At 44.0% G+C, this 20081-nt stretch overlaps 1 protein-coding gene across 7 annotated transcripts in view; it reads left to right on the top strand.

Annotated features, from left to right (window-relative positions):
• The window catches only part of macf1a (microtubule actin crosslinking factor 1a), a 419348-nt gene that overhangs the window by 21025 nt on the left and 378242 nt on the right, over nucleotides 1-20081 (top strand). Inside the window, exon 1 of one of the 7 annotated variants that reach the window (XM_078423292.1) lies at nucleotides 11419-11707. The exons of the other annotated variants lie outside the window; for them this stretch is intronic. Coding sequence (XP_078279418.1) covers nucleotides 11614-11707 — 94 coding nt within the window. The 5' untranslated portion in view covers nucleotides 11419-11613. Of the gene's footprint in view, nucleotides 1-11418; nucleotides 11708-20081 lie in introns of those variants that run through there. 7 annotated transcript variants of the gene reach the window in all.

The raw sequence follows: 20081 nt of genomic DNA, 5'->3' as shown, positions 1-20081 counted from the left end.
GAGAGAAGGAATGGGCGACGTTTCGGGTCGAGACCCTTCTTCAGACACAATGTAGAACATTGTGCTTTTAATTACGATAAGTGCTCTCATTGGTGGGAGAAATTACAATTCAACATCATGTGTCAAGGTCACAAAAAAAGTTAAATACATCCCACATAATACAGAACTGTAGCTGTCATGATTCCAGATGATGTAATCCTGAATTTGTAGAGAGATTATTTGCCCCAAGATTTAATTTGAATACCAGACAGTTTTTGCCGTATCTTATTGCCCCACAGCATTGAGTGGCTAATACAGTTATTTATTTGATGTTTTGTTGTCCAATATAATGTATTTTCTGGTGTCGAACAGCAGGGAAATGATTGGTGACTGCCCCGGTCATGTCAACATGATCGTCTGAAGCTTGTTCTCTTACTTTTACTTTGTTCAGTAATTGGGGCGGCACAGTGGTGCAGCAGTCGAATTGCTGCCTTACAGCACCAGACCCGGGTCTGATCATGACTTACGAGGGCTGTCTGTACGGAGTTTACACGTCCCCCCTGTGACCGTGTGGGTTTTCTCCGGATGCTCCTCCCACATTCCAAAGACATACAGGTTTGTAGGTTAATTGGCTTTTGTGAATGGTAAATTGTCCCTACTGTGTAAAATAGTGCTAGTGATTGCTGGTTGGCGCCGACTCGATAATCAATTCATAATTATTAGAAGAATTACAAATCGGATCAGGTTCCTCCACAGTCTTGCCGAGTACTCCAGGCGCTGTTGTTTCACATTCCAATAACAATTAAGGTGTCCTTCCATCTTAACTTGTCTTTCATGGTTTATGATTTCCTGTTGAAACTCTGGGATCATATTTTGCATATTTTTGGAAACCAGAAAATCAGGTTTCTGATAACGTCCGCTGTTCAAATAGCCACAGTTTATAACATTCCTCCATGCTAATGGAATTAGATGTTTCATAAATTCCCTAAATCATCTCGCATTCGTAGGGAGGCCATATGCTTTGTCCACGCTGTGAAGGACACGTGAAGCGCATAATTGAACAGAAGATCCAAGTGGTCCATGAGCCATCAGCTCACATTATTTCTAAGTAAGAAGAGCACCAACTCTCGTTCCACCATTAGATATTCCGCAGCCAAGATGTTGATGGATCACACACTGTGCAATTTGCTGCAGCCTAACTAGGAAGGATAGTTGGAGCATAAGAAAAGAAACCAAAACTCATAAAATTGGGAGGTCTAATTCTCGTGAGGATCATGAGAATGCTTTGAGATCAATGCAAGGAGGAATGTTGAGTAGAATCTTGGAAGATTTTAGAAGTATTGTGAGTTGGGACGTGCATGGTGAAAATAGGTGAATGATGCTGAAAGGTGGATATTGATCTGTTGGGGCAGGCATATTATGCTTAGGAAAATGGTGATCGACAAAATGATGCATAGGATGCCCAGGGTGGAAAATTCAGTCTTAGTCATACAGCATTAAACAGGTCCTTTGGCTCAACTCGTCCATTGCCACCTAAGATGCCCCATCTAAGCTAGTTCCCATTTCCTTACATTTGGCCCCTATCCCTCGAAACCTATCCTGATAATGTACCTGTCCAAGTTTCCTTTGAATGTAGTTCCTTTCTCAACTACCTCCTCTGTCAACTCGTTCCATACACTCACTACCCAACGATGTTTAACTAAGACATCTTTGCAAATGAGATGATCACCGAGTTAATGTAGATCGGTTACATTTTTGTATATCAGATGAGTGCTTGCAAATATTGGACTGATGTATGCAAATAGCTAGCTGTCCTGATGTAATATAAGTAGTTAAAAATTGTCAATGTGGATTTGAATTTTTAGGATAAAACAAGGTAAAGCATCATTATGTAATGTAGAGCAACAAACATTGTTGTACATACCTTAAATCTATGTACATCATATTTTATGACTTTTGATATATTGTAGCAACTACTGCAGTGAGTTGCAGTTCTAACTCTGATAAAGAGTCTTCAGGTGTGGTTGGTTGAGTATTTTTTATCAATGTATTATTAATATATGATGCCTGGTTAGAATCTCTATTACTTGCCTTGTTAAGCTCCCAGACAGAGAAAAACTTAAGAATATGACAGCGTTTTTGAGAAGGTCTTTTTATCTCTCAATGCAGCACTTGCATTGCGACATTGAAGGTCTTGTGCAACATTCGGCTGACGCACTTTGAACAATCAAATCTATTTCATTAGACTCACTTCATGTCTGAGCCAGGACTAGAATTTCAGTTGTCATTGAGTTAACTTGTAAGCCTGAAGATGCTGCATGATAGCTCACAGGCAAGGCATGGTATATTAATCAATCAAACTCGCAAGAATGCTTCATAGGTTACAATATTTTCTCTCAGGCCAGACCATGAGGTGATGTTGTTGATCTTTTTGCTATATTACTAAGATTTAAATTTAATAATAGTCTTAACATCTACAGGTAATGTTCTATCTGCAATGCATACCTGAACATTAAGGCTGCATGTTGGGGAATCGTGGAACCTTGATTATGGCTAAGAGGCTATTATGATAGCAGAAATTAACTTTTCTACAAAATTTGAAATTTGTTTTGCATTTTTTAGACCGCTTTGTTGCATTTTGCCTTTGCTGTTTTGCTGGTATCCTCAAGTAAATTTTCATTCTGTAAGCCAACTTGTGCTACAATGTATAAACAAGGAACTGCAGATGCTGGTTTATGCCAAAGATAGACACGATGTATTGGAGTAACTCAATGAGTCGGGCAGCATCTCTGGAGAAAAAGGATAGTTGATGTTTTGGGTGAGGACCTTCTTCTGACTGAAAGTAGGGGGTGGGGTGGGGATGTGAAGAACTGGAGGTGAGAGAAGACCAGGGCTGGCCACAAATGACCTCAGGAAGAGTGGTGCCATGGAGGGGCCATTGTTAGCCTGGGAAGGTGTGAACTCAAGAGGGAAACAATGTGGAGAAATATGGAACTGGTAAATCACTAGGGTGGAGGATGGGGGCAACGGGAGAGGGGGAGAGGAGGGGAGTGCAAATAGAAGGTACTTAAAATTAGAGAATTCGATGTTCATACCGCCGGGATTACAAGCTACCCAAACTCTTGCCTAGTGGGATAATCTTGAATTAGGGGACATTGTTGCAAGATTCGGACATGATCATTTAAAATTGAGCTGTGTAGATAGTTCTTTACATTGAGGATGGTGAATCTCTGGAACTCTCTGCATTGGCGGATCGTGGAAGCTTGATGACGAGAGGCATTTATGGAGCGACAAGATACATTTTTGAATGATCAGGAAATTAAGGGCTTTGTGGAACAGAAGAGGAGATGAGGCCGAGGGAAGATCAGCCACAATCACACTGAATGGTTGGGCAAAGTTGAGGTGCCGTGTGGCCTAGTTCTTTTTTCCTATATTGTTTTAGTCATTTATTTTCAGTACCAAGGATAATATCAGTCTGTATCCTCACTATTTGCTCATACCACATCTCTGGTAATGGTGATTTTCCTGAATGCAGAGCTTTAGTATTATAGCCGTGATGTGGTACGGTTCGATAAATGTTGCTGCATTCAGTGTCCTGAGCGGTTTCTTTGAGTTCATTGAAATGCAGTAGACTGACTTCTGTAATGGTGGCGATCATATGAAGGAGCCAGTATGGAACATCCACTCAGCAGTTCTAGCTGAACATGGTAGCAAATGATTCAGTCTATCTCTTTAGCTCTCACATGCTAGGCCCCATCACTGCCAAGGACGTTGAGGTTCTTGGAGCCTCGTCCTGCAGTTCGCTTTTTATTTCTCCATACTGTTCATGACTGGATGTGGTAAGATCATTTATTACTTATGTTGACACATTTTTTTGGTTCTACCGATGCCACTTTTCTGTACTCCTCAAAGAAACAGGGTTAATTCCCGCGTTTGTAAGTAACAGAGGAATAGATCTCCTGGGATCACTGTGTTATAGACTGCGAGGCTGTGCATTTCTTCTGCTGCTGAAATTCCATTGCATCTCAGACACCGCACTGAGTTTTGAGCTGCTGAAACTCAGCTGTTGAGTTTATGCCATTTAGCACAATTGCAATGTCAACAAAACAATCTCACGTACGATGTTGCATGTGTTCCACTGAAGGAAGTCAAATTTAAATTTCTGGTTTAATCGAGCTTGAGTGCACCGAAATTAGTCAGATTGAACGAGCATTCCTGCTTATCCACATGTGCAGCTGGTGATCAACCACGCGCACGTGGTAATCTGCACAACCTCAGATCAAAGCAGCCTTTTATGAAGGGACAGTATATTTCAACACCAATAGAAGCTTGCATTTACATTGCACATCTAACATAATGAAATATTCCATGGCAATATGAATACTATTCATCAAGAATTTGGAAAAATTGTATACAGAATGAAATATTGGCTTAAGAAAAAAGAGGGAGGTTTTGATCAGCATTTTTATAGTAACGTTTAGGGAGGTGGACCATTTGCAAGGGACAATTGGAACTTATCTCCTTGCCACTGAAGAAATGGTTGTCAGTCATGGAACAGTAAAAGTCAGGAGCATAAAAGGAAAAGGAAGGATGCATAGATCGAAAAACCTTTTCGGTTAGGAGATAGAGAGAGATGGGATGGAATGAGAAAGAGAGTGGGAAAATCATGGACTCGAAAGCAAGAGTGGCATTTTTTTAAATGGATGCCTTGTCAGAACAGGGGCCAATGTAAATCACCAAACACATGATGAATGAAGCTCAGAATGAGTTAAGAGTATGAATTATATTGTGTAGAAGATGAGAGCCTGGCCAAGATACCCTTTGGAATATTAGCATTATGGCTCTTAGAAATAAGCAGAGACAGGAGCAGAAATGGGCAATGTTACAGTGGCAAAACAAACAGTGGACTGGGCAATCATTTCGCTGAACACCTTCGCTCAGTCCGCGTGGACCTACCTGATTTGCTGATTGCCAAACACTTTAATTCCCCTTCCCATTCCCACAGTGATCTTTCTTTCCTAGGCCTCCTCCATTGTCAGAGTGAGGTCAAACACAAATTGGAGGAACAACATATCATAGTTCGCTTGAGCAGTTTACAACCCAGTGGTATGAATATTGATTTCTCTAACTTCAAATAACCGTTGCATTCCCCCTCTCTCTATCCCTCCCATACTCAAGTTGTACCAGCTTCAAAGTTGCCTTATTGAGCCTCATTGTCTGTACCTAGGCCGCAGCTAACAATGGCCTGTTTCCTTTATCATTGTTACTTATTTGCATATCTTTTCATTTGTTCTATATCTCTCTACATCACCGTCTGTATCTCTCATTTCCCTTTCCCCTGACTCTCAGTCTGAGGAAGGGTCTCGACCCAAAATGTCACCTATTCCTTTTTTCCAGAGATGCTGTCTGACCCGTTGAGTTACTCCAGCTTTTTGTGTCTATCTTCAGTTTAAACCAGCATCGGCAGTTTCTTCCTACACAGTTTAATTTATGAAGCAGGGGAGGTGGATGAAAATTCAGCCTTTGTTGAATGACTAAGCTTTCACCTTTTTCCTCCCACTCTCCTATTTGAGACATCAGCATGAATAGAGGGAGGCCACCCAAATCACTGGTCGGATCACTGTGCCAAATATTGCTCACTGAAACCTGTGTCGGGACAGACTTCGCTTTTATTTTGGTTGGGTGGAGTTACCAATGGATTAAATGTGTGCTTATAAGTGGAGTTCAGAATTTTGTGTCGTTTTTGACTATCATGCCTTCTTGATCCAGGCTCTTGCCATTCTGATGGAGAACATTCAATGCAAGACATGGCAGCATCCAAAGCCTTGATCATTGTTACTTAGGCATGTAATTGTCAGGATCAATGGTCCTCTGAAAATGTCTTCACAATACCCTACAATTTGAACCTACTAATTCTTGAATTGGACTCCTCCATTCTCTCTGCACTTGTGGGTAGCAACTGTGGAAAATCTGGAATTAAATTATAAATGTTCTACATTCTCTCAATAATTGTATGTTTTATGTCTATCCTTGGGTGGATAGAGCCAAAGATGACTACCACCATTATCATGTACTCTCCAAAACTGTTCCAGGCATTGTCCGCACTTACTTGCCTGGGTGAACCTTGAGTCCCAAGTGAAATCTTAATCAAGTGCCTAAGTAGACCCAACAAAGAACAAATATCTGCTCTTGACAATAAGTATAAATCCCAAGGCTGTACATTCTCAGAAGGTATCAGTTTCTCTGTGTGTTTATCACCCAAGAATTTGATTAACAGCTGCTACATGTGTGAAGGCCCTGAAGGGAAGGACAATCATTTTATGTTCTATATTGAAGCAGGAATGTTGCAAATTAACATAATGAAGATGATTACATTTACTCATAACTTAATTCAAGTTAACGTGAGGTGATGATTAACACATACATTTAATTCTCTCACCAGTCAGCTGGGCAGTCCCCACTGTACATTTATAATGGTGGAGAACACTAACACATCCCAAATCTTCAGTGTTTACTCTTCCACAATAGAAAACTACAATATAAGACCACCACACTCTCTGTCCCTTTAGTAGTTGCCCAAATTGTAAATAAGGATCATTTCTAAGATGAAGCGTGCATGTTATTTTGGGTAAAGACAATGCTCACCAGTTCTTCTTTTGCCTATTGGATGTGGAAGACATCCATTGTACTGGTGTAGAAAAATAACTGCAGATGCTGGTACAAATCGAAGGTATCACAAAATGCTGGAGTAACTCAGCAGGTCAGGCTCACAAAATGCTGGAGTAACTCAGCAGGTCAGACTTGGGCAGCTTGCAGCCCAGCAGTATGAAAATCCCACCGGAAATTGGAGGAACAGCACTTCATATTTCGCTTGGGCAGCTTGCGGTATGAACATTGACTTCTCCAACTTTAGATAGCTCCTCTGTCCCTCTCTTCCCCCCCCCTCCCCTTTCCCAGTTCTCCCACTGCCTGTCTCCACCTATATCCTTTCTTTGTCCCGCCCCCTGACATCAGTCTGAAGAAGGGTCCTGACCCGAAACATCACCCATTCCCTCTCCTAGATGCTGCCTGACCTGCTGAGTTACTCCAGCATTTTGTGATACCTTCCATTGTACTGGTGGACACTGGGTGCGCCTTCTTCAGGGCATCCATTGCGCTAGATTCTAGACTTAAGGGATACAGCATGGAAAGAGGCCCTTCGGCCCGCTCAGTCCACACCGACCAGCGATCATCCCTACTATCTTACACAATAGAGACAATTTACAATTTTACCGAAGCCAATTAACCTACGTGTTTGGAGTGCAGCAGGAAACTGGAGCACCCGGAGAAAACCTATTCTGTCACTGGGAGAACGTACAAACTCTGTACAGACAGCACTCTTAGTCAGGATTGAGCCCAGATCTCTGGCGCTGTAAGGCAGCAACTCTACCGCTGCACCATTGTACCGCCTCCGTTCAGAAAGATGTGGACGACTTAAAGAGGGGACAGATGAGGTTTATTCAAATGAAGAACCTACAAGATGCTGCAATTGTTCCTTGTGAAACAGAGAAGGAAGAGAAGGGATCAGAGAAATATATATTTAAAAATTAGATTGGAATCCACACAGCTTAGACAGAGATAAATTATTTCCATAGGTGGAAAGGTAAAAAAAATTAGAACATAGAACCGTGGAATTTAAAAAGGAATCGGAAAAGTACTTGAAAATAGAATCTTTGTGGGGCTAATTGGGGGTGGTGGTGGGGTGGGACTAGCAGGATTGCTCATGAATAAAGCCATTATGGGCTTGATGGGTAAATGATAACTTTCCTTTCTGCAACTTTTTAATTAACCCGTGATTTCCTCAGAGCATTGCCCGACAGCAATGGATTTGGTTTATCACTTCATAGTATCAATGAATTAAATGTAAATGCTTCAGATTTCCATAATCAGATTTCCATAATCTCATTTTGAAGTGATGCAACTGGTTGATTACCTCACAGTGATTGATAAAATACATCTCTTGATGCTCCTGAACACATCATCAGTGATGGAACCTGGGGTCATTGGGTGTTTGGGTCTTTCAACATCAGACACCCTCGCCCGGGCGACCCAGCCGTGGTTGATCAGACCATGACTTGTGTTCAGGTGGCATTCGCTCCTCCCCATGGACCTCCTCTCCTGATCCAGAGCCATCTCCAGGCTTTCTCCGCTGCCTCTGTGGTGTTCTTGATGGCTCTTCTCTGCTCCATTCCGGTGATGCCCAGATAAATAGACACAAAATGTTGGAGTAACTCCACGGGTTGGATAGCATCTCTAGAGAAAAGGAATAAGTGGCGTTTCGGGTCAGAACCCTTCTTCAGACGGAAAGATAGAGAAGGCCAGAATAAAACAGGTACCTCACATTGTGGTCTGACTTTAACAAGTCAAGTTGAGTTTAGTATCATATGCACAAGTATGGTGAGGTACAGGTACAATGAAAATCTTGCATCCAGCAGCATCACAGGTACATAGACATCTCACCATGAAAGCAGTGTAATATTTCCATAATCTCCTTTGGAATTGGAATATGATTGTCAGCAAGATGATGAATAATCTGAAGAGGGATCATTGAAATGAAAGGCTAACTCTGTGCCTCTACCAGTGCTGCCTAACCCATCGGATATTTTCAGCATTTTCTGCTTTGTTACATTTCCTGCATTAGCAGCTGGCGGAGTTAGAAACATAGAAACATAGAAAATAGGTGCAGGAGTAGGCCATTCGGCCCTTCGAGCCTGCACCGCCATTCAATATGATCATGGCTGATCATCCAGCTCAGTAACCTGTACCTGCCTTCTCTCCATACCCCCTGATCCCTTTAGCCATAAGGACCACATCTAACTCCCTCTTAAATATAGCCAATGAACTGGCCTCAACTACCTTCTGTGGCAGAGAATTCCACAGACTCACCACTCTCTGTGTGAAGAAATGTTTTCTCATCTCGGTCCTAAAAGACTTCCCCCTTATCCTTAAGCTGTGACCCCTGGTTCTGGACTTCCGCAACATCGGGAACAATCTTCCCACATCTAGCCTCTCCAACCCCTTAAGAATTTTATATGTTTCAATAAGATCCCCCCTCAGCCTTCTAAATTCCAGTGAGTATAAGCCCAGTCTATCCAGTCTTTCTTCATATGAAAGTCCTGCCATCCCAGGGATCAATCTGGTGAACCTTCTCTGTACTCCCTCTAAAGCTAGAATGTCTTTTCTAGTTAGATGATGTTAGATTTCTAGTTAGAATGTCTAGTTAGATGATGTTCAAGAGTCAGGAATGTGCCAGTATCTTATGAACTGACAACGGAATAATGAAATTCATACTTGCAGCAGCATAACAGGCCTGTAAATTCAGTTCTCGCAGATAACATATAATAAACAACAAAAATCAATAAATTAAAAACCGCCACAATACTAGTGCAAAAAGCCCAAAGTCCTTAGTACAACCAAGTCAGTTCATAGTGCAGTTAGAGTTTCCTAGTATTCATGTATCTGATGGTTGTTGGGAAGAAGCTGTTCTTGAACCTGGACATCACGGTTTTCAGACCCCTATACGGGCACTCTCCAACTTACATAAGGTTACGTAAGATTTTATGCATGTCAGAATCACCAGAAATCTAGGTAGAAACAAAGAACTGTGGGTTAATACTCAAGACGACACAAAGTGCTGGAATAACTCAGCGAGTCAGGCAACATATCTGGAGAGCATGGTTAGGTGATGTTTCGTGTTGGGACCCTTCAGTTTGCAGAAGGGTCCTGATGCTAAAAACGTCACCTGTCCACGCTCTCCAGATATGCTGCCTGACCTAGTGTGTTACTCCAGCACTTTGTGTTGTTACACCTGAAAACAAGGTGCAAATGACGCTGTCTGCACCAGCGAGCCCTTCTTCACCGCTGCCACACCGTCCGATTGTTGCGGCTCACATTGTAGCCCCTGGCCAACAGTGCTTTCTTTAGGCCGCCACCACCGACAGGACACCGAGGGGCTCTCTCCCCTCTCCCCAGCTGTTGCTTCATCCTGTCGCCCATCGCTTGGTCTGCTCTCACCTCCATTGCCAACTCCTCCTCCTTCTCCCTGGAGTTAAAGTGGAAGGTGTCAGTGACTGGGGGGAGAAGGAGGTGGCAGTGGGGGGGGAGCGATGGAGTGGAGAAAGTGATGGCCGACAGGAAGAAGCAGCAGCTGGTGTGAGGGGAGGGGGCCCCGCGGTGACCAAGCCCGTCCTGTCAGTGGCGGCAGCCTGAAGAAACGCTGTCGGCCAGGGTCTACAACATGAGCTGCAACACAGGCTGCGTCAAACCGGATGGTGAGGCCGCTGGTGAAGAAGGGGTTGCTGGTGAACTCTGTGGAAGATGTCGATGACTTGGCCGAGAATTACTCTCCACCATCTCCCTCGTTCTCACTTGCCTTCCCAGTGCGGCACCAACTGTGGCTGAAACTGGAAGAGTAGGAAGTCCGGGCTGTTTGGGTCCTTGGATGGAGTTGAGGGGGGAGGTAAAGGAACAGGTGTTGCATCTCCTGAGGTGGCAGGGGAAAGTGTCCGGCGATGGGGTGGTTTGGTTAAGAAGGGACGAGTGGACCAGGGAGTTACGGAGGGAACGGTCTCTGCGGAATGCAGAAAGGGGAGGGGATGGGAAGATGTAGCCAGTGGTGGGGTCCCGTTGTAGGTGATGGAAATGTTGGAGGATGATTTGTTGGATACGCTGGTGAGAACGAGGGGGATTCTGTCCTTGTTAAGAATGGGGGAGGGGGAGTAAGAGCAGAACTGCGGGATGTAGAAGAGACCCTAGTGAGAGCCTCATCTATAATGGGAGAGGGGAAGCCCCGTTTTCTGAAGAATGAGGACATCTGACGCCCTAGTGTGAAACACCTCATCCCGGGCGCAGATGCGGCGTAGACGGAGGAATTGGGAGTAGGGGATAGACTTTTTGCAGGAGACAGGGTGGGAGGAAGTGTGGCCCAGATAGCTGTGCGAGTCAGCGGGTTTATGCAACCAGTCAATATGCTCTCTCCTTTGCACCTGTACAAGTTCAAGACAGTGTTGGTCACATTCCCAATCTCCTCAGACTGATAAGGGGGAAGTAAAGGTGTAGATGTTGCCAAGCTGCTGCTGCTGCTGCCTCTCTCTCCCAGTCTGAGCGTTCACCCTGTGGTGTCTCAGCACCAGATGTGCCAGCTCTCTCTCTCTCTCTCTCTCTCTCTCGGCTCGGTGGGTGGGTGTGGAGGTGCGGGGAGGGGCTGGGGCTGGGACTGGGCGAGGGCAGGTGATGAGCTCTCTGGCTCCCCCTCCGTGCGCTCACTCAAGGCAATGGGGCCGGCCTGCCTGCCTGCTTGCCAGAGTGAGTCAGACTCCGGGCGGCGCTGCTACACAGTCGGGGCAGCCATTCATCAGCAGAAAATAAAAAGGGGCAGGAATCGGCGGGGAGGAGAAAGGGAGGGAGTGAGTGAGTGAGAGAGAGACAGAGACGGAGGAATCTCCCCCGGGCCAAGCCCAGCCTAGCCCAGCCCAGCCAACGGGTCCGCTCCACTCCAGCCCGGGTGTTGTGTGTGTGAGGAGCGGGGGCAGAGAGTCAGAGAGTCCGTCGCAGCCGCTCTAGTCTCTCCGGCACCAGCGAGCATTCATCCCCACCATGGCCGGCTATGTGCCCGGCCAGATCCCCAGCACCTTCGCCGAGGAGAAGCAGTACGTTCAGGCCTACGAGGACGTCCTGGAGAGGTACAAAGGTAATGGATAAACTCTGGTGTGAATAAGCATGAGCGAGGTTGGACCTTATACCAACCAGCCTTCCCTTTCATTGCCCGCCCGGCGTTCGCCCAAAGCCAGCAGAATAAATGGCTGGAAACATTTTTTCCCCGAATTCTCCACTAAACGCTCGCACCCGCACAGCACAGACACATTCATTGGGATACATTCCCCACTAAACGCTCGCACCCGCACAGCACAGATACATTCATTGGGATACATTCCCCACAATTGTGCATTTCTCTTTTGCTTTGATACATGTTTTGTTTTCCAACCCCTCCCTCCCTCCCCCTTTTGTCTCATCTTGTCCAAGGTTTGAATTAATCGCTTTCCTGCTTGCTGGCGACACAGGTCCACTGTACATTGTTTAAATGTCCTCATTTATAAACGGGAAATATACTTTCAAGCCTGTAGGGCTTTTACTCTTTAGTTTTGTTGGGGCACAATTGTTTATCAAATGCATTACTTCTTGTATCTTCTTAAGCAAGTGACAGCCTAGTATTTTTTTTTAAATATACCATATAGTATATTTCTGAGAATGTATTACCGTGTTTGAAAGCTATTTATTATTTATTCTTGTGCGGATTATATTAAAATGCTGTCTAATATCTTTCTGTCTGGAAAGTAGATTAGTATTAAGATTTACAAGAAGATCACTGACTCTCCAATTAATCTCTTTGTCTTTAGATAATGTTATTATCAGTAAATTACCATTTGGTGTGATGGGATGGCTTTAAACTATCCTGCATTGGACGGATATATTCCACACAATGTACATGGTCGGATTGGAGATAACGTTTTTAAAAATCCGAATAATGTTCTTCGTTTACTCCATAACCTGTTTCACTGGGTGTGTGTGTGTGTGGGCAAGGTGTGTCACATCTGTCTGGGGACTAGGCAGGTCGGCGAGTTTAGACTTCTACTGACAATGAGGAAGATGATGCTTTTGGATTAATGAAGTATCTCAGATTTTCATTTCCTGGTGATGTAATAAATCTGTCAGCAAAATCTGACGGTGTTTGGTCGCATTCTGTTCCCAGAAAACGAAACTCTATCAATTTCCTTCCACTTGAAATGTATTAAAAAGACACAAACCGCAGACAAAGATATCCTATGACTGTTCTGCTCTTCCTCCACTCCTGGTTTACTTTTGTTGCGAGATTTGCTGTTTCCTGTTGCACTTAATGTGCATTGTTTAGTGGTTCCTGAATTCTGCCCTCGAGTATCATTTTAAACTGCAATGGATGTGATATATATTCTGCAGCGGTTGGTAATTTGCCGCATGTGTAACGTAACACCCGCTCCCGAGTAAACCTGACTGTATATAATTCGTATCACATTAGGTTTGAAGTGTTTTAAAGGTGCATTTAAAACTCGTTGCACGAATGCAGTATCCCTTTCCCTTCTACAATGCTCAAGTTGAATCTGCGTTGTTGGAAATGAGCCAGACTGTCGACGCATGCGTATGAGCTGTGAGGCCTGGCATTGCTTGGAGGTTTAAACATGGGTTGTGTTCAATGCTCATCTCGACCTATTAGATCTCATGCATCCAGGTTACACAATGCAATGGGCTAAATACCAATAATTGACAGTTTTTTTAAAAGGAAAGTTTCCTTTGGGGCCAGGGGTAGCTGCTTCAGCCAATGTAGTGTAAATGGTGCGGCGTTTAGGAAAATCTCCATACAACCCCTTTACTAGGAACACAGTCTTCCCTTAACGCAGGGGTCACCTGTATATTGAAGATTTTGTGTCTTAGATGGAATTTGGCTTTTTTTATTTCTGTCGCCATAGAAGATTGAGGTGATAATCATGAAATGAAGTACAAATGAGTTATTGAGCTTGAATGGGGTTGATGTTTCCCAAGGCTAGGGTGTCGAGAACCAGAGGTCAGAGCCTCAAAGTAGGTTCATGCCAGAGATGAAATATATTCATTCAAGTGGGAGTGATCGTTTGGAGTTATTTACTCGAGGACCGTGCAGGTCATTTTATGCATCTATTCAAAGCAGGCAAATAAGTTTATGGATGCAAGAGCAATCAAGGGATTTTGGGATTAGTACAGGAAATGGTGCTGAATTACAAGGATAGCCATGATCTTGTTGAATGCAGGGAAAGTGTAAGAGGCTGAATGGCCTGTTTGGTGTTTTATATCCTGATGTTTGAAGGTTGAATTTGGTTAGCAAAGTTTGTAAGTTTATGATAGTTTACAATCCCAAGGATTGTAAGTTTGATAGCATTTAAAATCTTTTAGATGAAGACACAGTGGCACAGCTGGTAGAGTCACTGCCTCGCAGCAGCAGAGACCTGACTTTAATCCAGACATTGGGTGCTGTCTGTGTGGAGTTTGCACGTTCTCCCAACTGCTCCAGTTTCCTCCCACATTCAAAAGATGTGGGTTTGGAGGTTCATTGGGCTCTGAAGTTGCCCCTCATATCATCATATCATATATATACAGCCGGAAACAGGCCTTTTCGGCCCTCCAAGTCCGTGCCGCCCAGCGATCCCCGTACATTGACACTATCCTACACCCACTAGGGACAATTTTTACATTTACCCAGCCAATTAACCTACAAACCTGTACGTCTTTGGAGTGTGGGAGGAAACCGAAGATCTCGGAGAAAACCCACGCAGGTCACGGGGAGAACGTACAAACTCCTTACAGTGCAGCACCCGTAGTCAGGATCGAACCTGAGTCTCCGGCGCTGCATTCGCTGTAAAGCAGCAACTCTACTGCTGCGCTACCGTGCCGCCCTATGTAGGGAGTGGATGAGAAAGTGGGATAACTTAGAACAAGTATCAATGGATGTTTGGCGTGGATTTAGTCAGCCGAAGTGCCTATTTCCACGGTGTATTGTTCTATTAAAAATGTAATTTGAATGCCTGGATATTTCTTGTGATCAGACAATTTCCATTGAATGCATCTACCAGGGTCCAAGGGGAACAAGGGAGGTTTACTATATGGAGTGAAGAGTTGCACTGTGGTCACTGAAAACCTTCCTGAGGTTTTGGCCAACTTCAAGTTTTATTGATGAATATGTTATTAAAACTACAATGCAGTGTTGCTCCAAGTCCCTGATAATATCAAATCCATAATATCAAAAGCAGGGACATTTTTAGTTACATTTTTACACCTGTGGTGTAATTATGCTGTATGTCGGGTCTTGGTTTTGCTTTTGAAAAGGTTTTTAAATGCTCTTTGAGACTCCACAGATATAAATGCTTATCATCTGATTTTTAATGTGTATGTGGTTAATTTTCACTTTTATAGCGCTAAGCTTATCAGTGATTTATTGAAGATTAGTCAACCCTTGCTGTTGGTTGTGGCACCAGTAATATTGGCTTTCTGTATGTTGGCTTGCTCCATGTTTTGATTTGCATTTGATATATTCAGCTTATATTGAAAGTACAGAGTTAGTTCATTATAACGTGATGCTAGGTTTTTCAATAATAACCTAGAAGCTTGTTATTCTAGGTCTTTGTGTTGGAAACCTAGAATGATAAGACTTCATTAAAAAAATCTTAGATGTACATGGTTTCTTTTTGGCTATTTTTCTTGTGTTCAATTTGTGAACATAGTAAACGAGTAAAGAAGCTAACCTATGTGCCTTTTTATCTATGAAAGATTTTTGCCTGGAATGTTAAATTGCTAATAGTTTTGTACTCAATAATATTTGGATAATTCTAACTACAATGGATATCAATGACCACCTTAATTTTTTATGAACTTATTGCCAATTACATCGCTGTAGTTATTCCCAGCTTTAGAATTCACATTATTTGTCAGCTTTTAATATCTAAATCATTTGGTTTGTTAAAAATAGGTAAATTTTCATTTCGGCACAACCCATGCACCGATTAATTGATTAATTGAACCAGGACTACATTTTCAAATGTATGCTTTTTAAGGCTGCATGAAAGGTTGTGTATTATTTTGTCAGATTGTATTCCAGGGAATGGTGTTGAAGAATTCACAATGAACTGTTCTTTTTGGAGGGCTGGGTAACACAAGAAGTTTTAGTTTTCGCAAAGCATTGTATCTATTCCCTCATATCCCTCAATTCCCGCATGCTGATGTCTTTCTCTCAGGATCTTGTAGTCTGCTTGCTCCTACCTCTGCTGATCTACTGCTTTAAATCCCTCTAGTCCCAGACCTCCAAATGATATTCCCCTTCCACTAGATTTAAATATTTGCTTTTCTGTTTTGCTTTTTGGTGATCTAGTCTGGATTGTGGGGGTTTGGTTCAGGTGGGGGTTCCTGTGGACCAAAAACAACTGGACCTGCCACAAATACCATGGCGGGTAAGAGCAGGTGTAGGCCCAGATATCCTGCAGGATGTAACTCTCTAATACTGCAATGCCTTTCCACATTCTTAAAGGCTCAAATCGGAGGCGTAACAAAATATCTCCACTTTCTTGGAGTACAACGCCAGCAACTTGCTCTTGAACTGCATCCTATCTAGCAGCCTAAACATTTATTCTCCTCACTAGCATTGCACAGCAGCTGCAGTGTGTGTCATGTGCAAAATACACTCTATTAACTCTCCCGGAAGGGTCCTGACACAAAAGCTGATCCACTCTGACCTCTACCACCAGGAAGATGCATATAATGGCAACACCTGCTGGTTCCTCTCCAAGTTGCAGCTTCCCCAAAGGACTTGTATTGCCAGTCCTCTATCACGTTTGGAATTCCTCGCCCAACACCACCTGTACATATCAATCGCGGAAGTTCCAGAAAGCTGCTCGCCATCTCGATGGCAACCAGGTGTGGACCAGCATTTTGACTGGTTGCTTCATGGCCTGGTTCGGCACCTTGAACGCCCAGGAGCGGAAAAGACTGCAAAAGGTTGTGAACACTGCCCAGTCCATCACTGGCTCTGACCTGCCCACCATTGAAGGGATTTATCCGAGTCGCTGTCTCAAAAAGGCAGCCAGCATCAGACCCACACCATCCTGGGCACACACTCCTTTCACCCCTGCCATTGGGAAGAAGGTACAGGAGCCTGAAAACAGTAATGTCCAGGTTCAGGAACAGTTTCTTCTCTACAGCCATCAGGCTATTAAACACTCCAACCTCAAATAAGCTCTGGTATCACAAAATGCTGGCGTAACTCAGCAGGGCAGGCAGCATCTAAAGAGAGAAGGAATAGGTGACGTTTCGGGTCGAGACCCTTCTTCAGACTGATGTCGGGGGCTGGACAAAGAAAGGATATAGGTGTAGACAGGAAGACAGAGGGAGAACTTGGATGGGGAGTGGAAGAGAGGGACAATCTAAAGTTGGAGAAGTCAATGTTCATACTGCTGGGGTGCAAGCTGCCCAAGTGAAATATGAGGTGCTGTTCCTCCAATTTCCGGTGGGCACTGGAGGAGGCCCATGACAGAAAGGTCAGACTCGGAGTGGGAGGGGGAGTTGAAGTGCTCAGCCACCGGGAGATCAGGTTGGTTAAGGTGGACTGAGTGATGGTGTTGAGCGAAACGATCGCCGAGCCTGCGTTTGGTTTCACCGATGTAGAGAAGTTGACATCTGGAGCAGCGGATACAATAGATGAGGTTGGAGGAGGTGCAGGTGAACCTCTGTCTCACCTGGAAAGACTGGATGGATGGATTTGAGGGGGGAGGTAAAGGGACAGGTGTTGCATCTCCTGCAGTTGCAGGGGAAAGTGCCAGGGGAGGGGGTGGTTTGGGTAGGAAGGGACGAGTGGACCAGGGAGTTACGGAGGGAACGGTCTCTGTGGAACGCAGACAGGGGAGGAGATGGGAAGATGTGGCCAGTGGTGGGGTCCCGTTGGAGGTGACGGAAATGTTGGAGGATGATTTATTGGATATGCTGGCTGATGGGGTGGAAGGTGAGGACAAGGGGGATTCTGTCCCTGTTACGAATGGGGGGGGGGGGAGCAAGAGCAGAGCTGCGGGATATAGAGGAGGCCCTAGTGAGAGCCTCATCTATAATGGAAGAGGGGAAGCCCCGTTTCCTGAAGAATGAGGACATCTCTGATGTCCTAGTGTGAAACACCTCATCCCAGGCGCAGATGCGACGTAGACGGAGGAATTCTTCTCTCTTTAGATGCTGCCTGACCTGCTGAGTTACTCCAGCATTTTGTGATACCAGAGCTTATTTGAGGTTGGAGTGTTTAATAGCCTGATGGCTGTGGAGAAGAAGCTGTTCCTGAGGAATTGGGAGTAGGGGATAGACTTTTGCAGGAGACAGGGTGGGAAGAAGTGTAGTCCAGATAGCTGTGGGAGTCAGTGGGTTTGTAGTAGATGTCTGTCACTCGTCTGTCTCCTGTGATGGAGATGGTGAGATCCAGAAACGGTAGGGAGATGTCGGAGATAGTCCAAGTATATTTAAGAGCAGGATAGAAATTTCTTAAATGTCATGTCTTCAATTTCATTTTGTAATGTAGATGATGGCTTTTGTCATCCCTTCTAAAGTGACCTGGGCATTGCATACCAGTCTTGGAATGAGGTCTTAGTCTCTGTGCATTAACAAGAAGATCCAGCCTAGGTTTCATGGACTTAAAACACACACTCGTACGCAGCTGTTGCACTCTGACTATAAGCATGTATTTTTGTTCTTGCCTTCTTCCATGGACTCTATCATCGAGTAAACCTCTCAGCTCCTCATCATATCTTCACACTGATTCCTCCCTCTGAAGCCTTTTCCTCACTGAGTGTCCCACTCTCCAGCTGCTGCTCTAAGTTGCCCCCCAGTCTCGCCCACACTTCCTGATCGCCACTGTTTTTGTCCTATTCAGAACCCATTCCTATCTATCCTTTTTTTCCCCCCATCCCTATAATCTGACAACCCTGCTGATTTCTCCTATCAATGAATTCTCATCGTCCCCAGACCCTGTGACTGTTTGCTGACTGCCAGTTGTCCTTTCCTTGTGCTTTTGGCCACAATAGACAATAGACAACAGGTGCAGGAGGAGGCCATTCGGCCCTTCGGCCCTTCGAGCCAGCACTGCCAGTCAATGTGATAATGGCTGATCATTCTCAATCGGTACCCCGTTCCTGCCTTCTCCCCATACCCCCTGACTCCGCTATCCTTAAGAGCTCTATCTAGCTCTCTCTTGAAAGCACCTTGCCATGTGAGGGGTCCACTGCCCAGCACAGGTGTCCCCTGTAAAAATGTCATTGCAAAGACTTCAAGATAATCTTGGTCACTTGGCCAATGCTTCTTGGTGATGCCGAGAGCGATAGAGGTCAGTTGCTGAACTGCAAACAGGTTGATGGATGTGGCTGTTTTTGCCAGTCAATGGGATGGAACCATCGTGCATATAATTCACTTGTGGCCACCACCATGGTTCAGATTGAACAACTCTTTCCGGCCTGTCCTCAGTGCTGCGTAGTTGGCGTTGAATCAAAGATGCATGTAAAAGGTTTGAAGAAATTTAGACGTTTAATTCTTGGCAATGTAGATCCCTCGGTCAAAATAGCTGAAATGCATTTATTTGATCATTTTCTAACATTGTGTATAAAATTGGCTGCTACATTACAATAATAACAGCGCTTAAAAAAAATCGTAATTAGTTATAAATACTTTGCTCCAAGGTTATGAAAGGCATTATAAAAATAAAAGCCTTTTTTATAAAGTAACATTTGAACATCAAAGAATAAGCTTCAGCGTTCAGAAGCAAGATGTGACCCAAATCCCCTTGTAGCCTTTCATCAGCATTGTTGCTGGGTCAAAGTGAAGTAAACCTCCCTTTCGTTAGCTTCAACAATAACCCCCGACAGTAACTTCTGATAAGAACTTTTATTTTTGTGGCAATGTTAGTAGGCTGTCTCTTTCCCCACCACTGAATAAGAATGTTACTTGGCACCCAAATTTTGATTTTGGCTACCTTTTGTCTGTTTGCAGCCTTCAAAGGGTAGGATTTAACAAAAAAAAGTCTACAGATCATTATTTAAGCAGCGGTTCTGAAGAGAAATGTTTGTGAAATTGGATTTTCACTTTGATTTTTGCAAGAATCAACAACAACCTTGTTATGAATGATATTAGGACGTAGCTGCTAGGGAGCGTAGGTGGAGACATCTTTGAGGATTGGTTTGAAGGAGCAGCATAGTCCAATGAGCAGGATAAGTTCTTCAGAATCACAAAACCTCTGAAGCCTGAAATTTAAACATTTCAAGAGCAAACTTTAGATTTAATTATCTGTGGCAATAATTTATCTTCCAATGAAGAAATGTGCATCCTATTTTGCTTCCTAATGGGACTAAGCGAATGGTGTGCAGCCTTTATCTAGAGCTCTGCTGGTATAGATGCTGGCAACATTAAAAAAACTTGCAGCGGGTAATTTTTCCACCCACTTCACCTCCTCTGCTTTGTTAATGAATGTCAAAGACTTGTGTTAACTA

The sequence above is a fragment of the Rhinoraja longicauda genome, chromosome 27 (genome assembly GCF_053455715.1).
Source record: "Rhinoraja longicauda isolate Sanriku21f chromosome 27, sRhiLon1.1, whole genome shotgun sequence".
In the NCBI taxonomy this organism is placed as follows: domain Eukaryota; kingdom Metazoa; phylum Chordata; class Chondrichthyes; order Rajiformes; family Arhynchobatidae; genus Rhinoraja; species Rhinoraja longicauda.
Note: the sequence above shows the minus strand (reverse complement) of the source record. Positions and strands in the feature narration are given on the sequence as shown.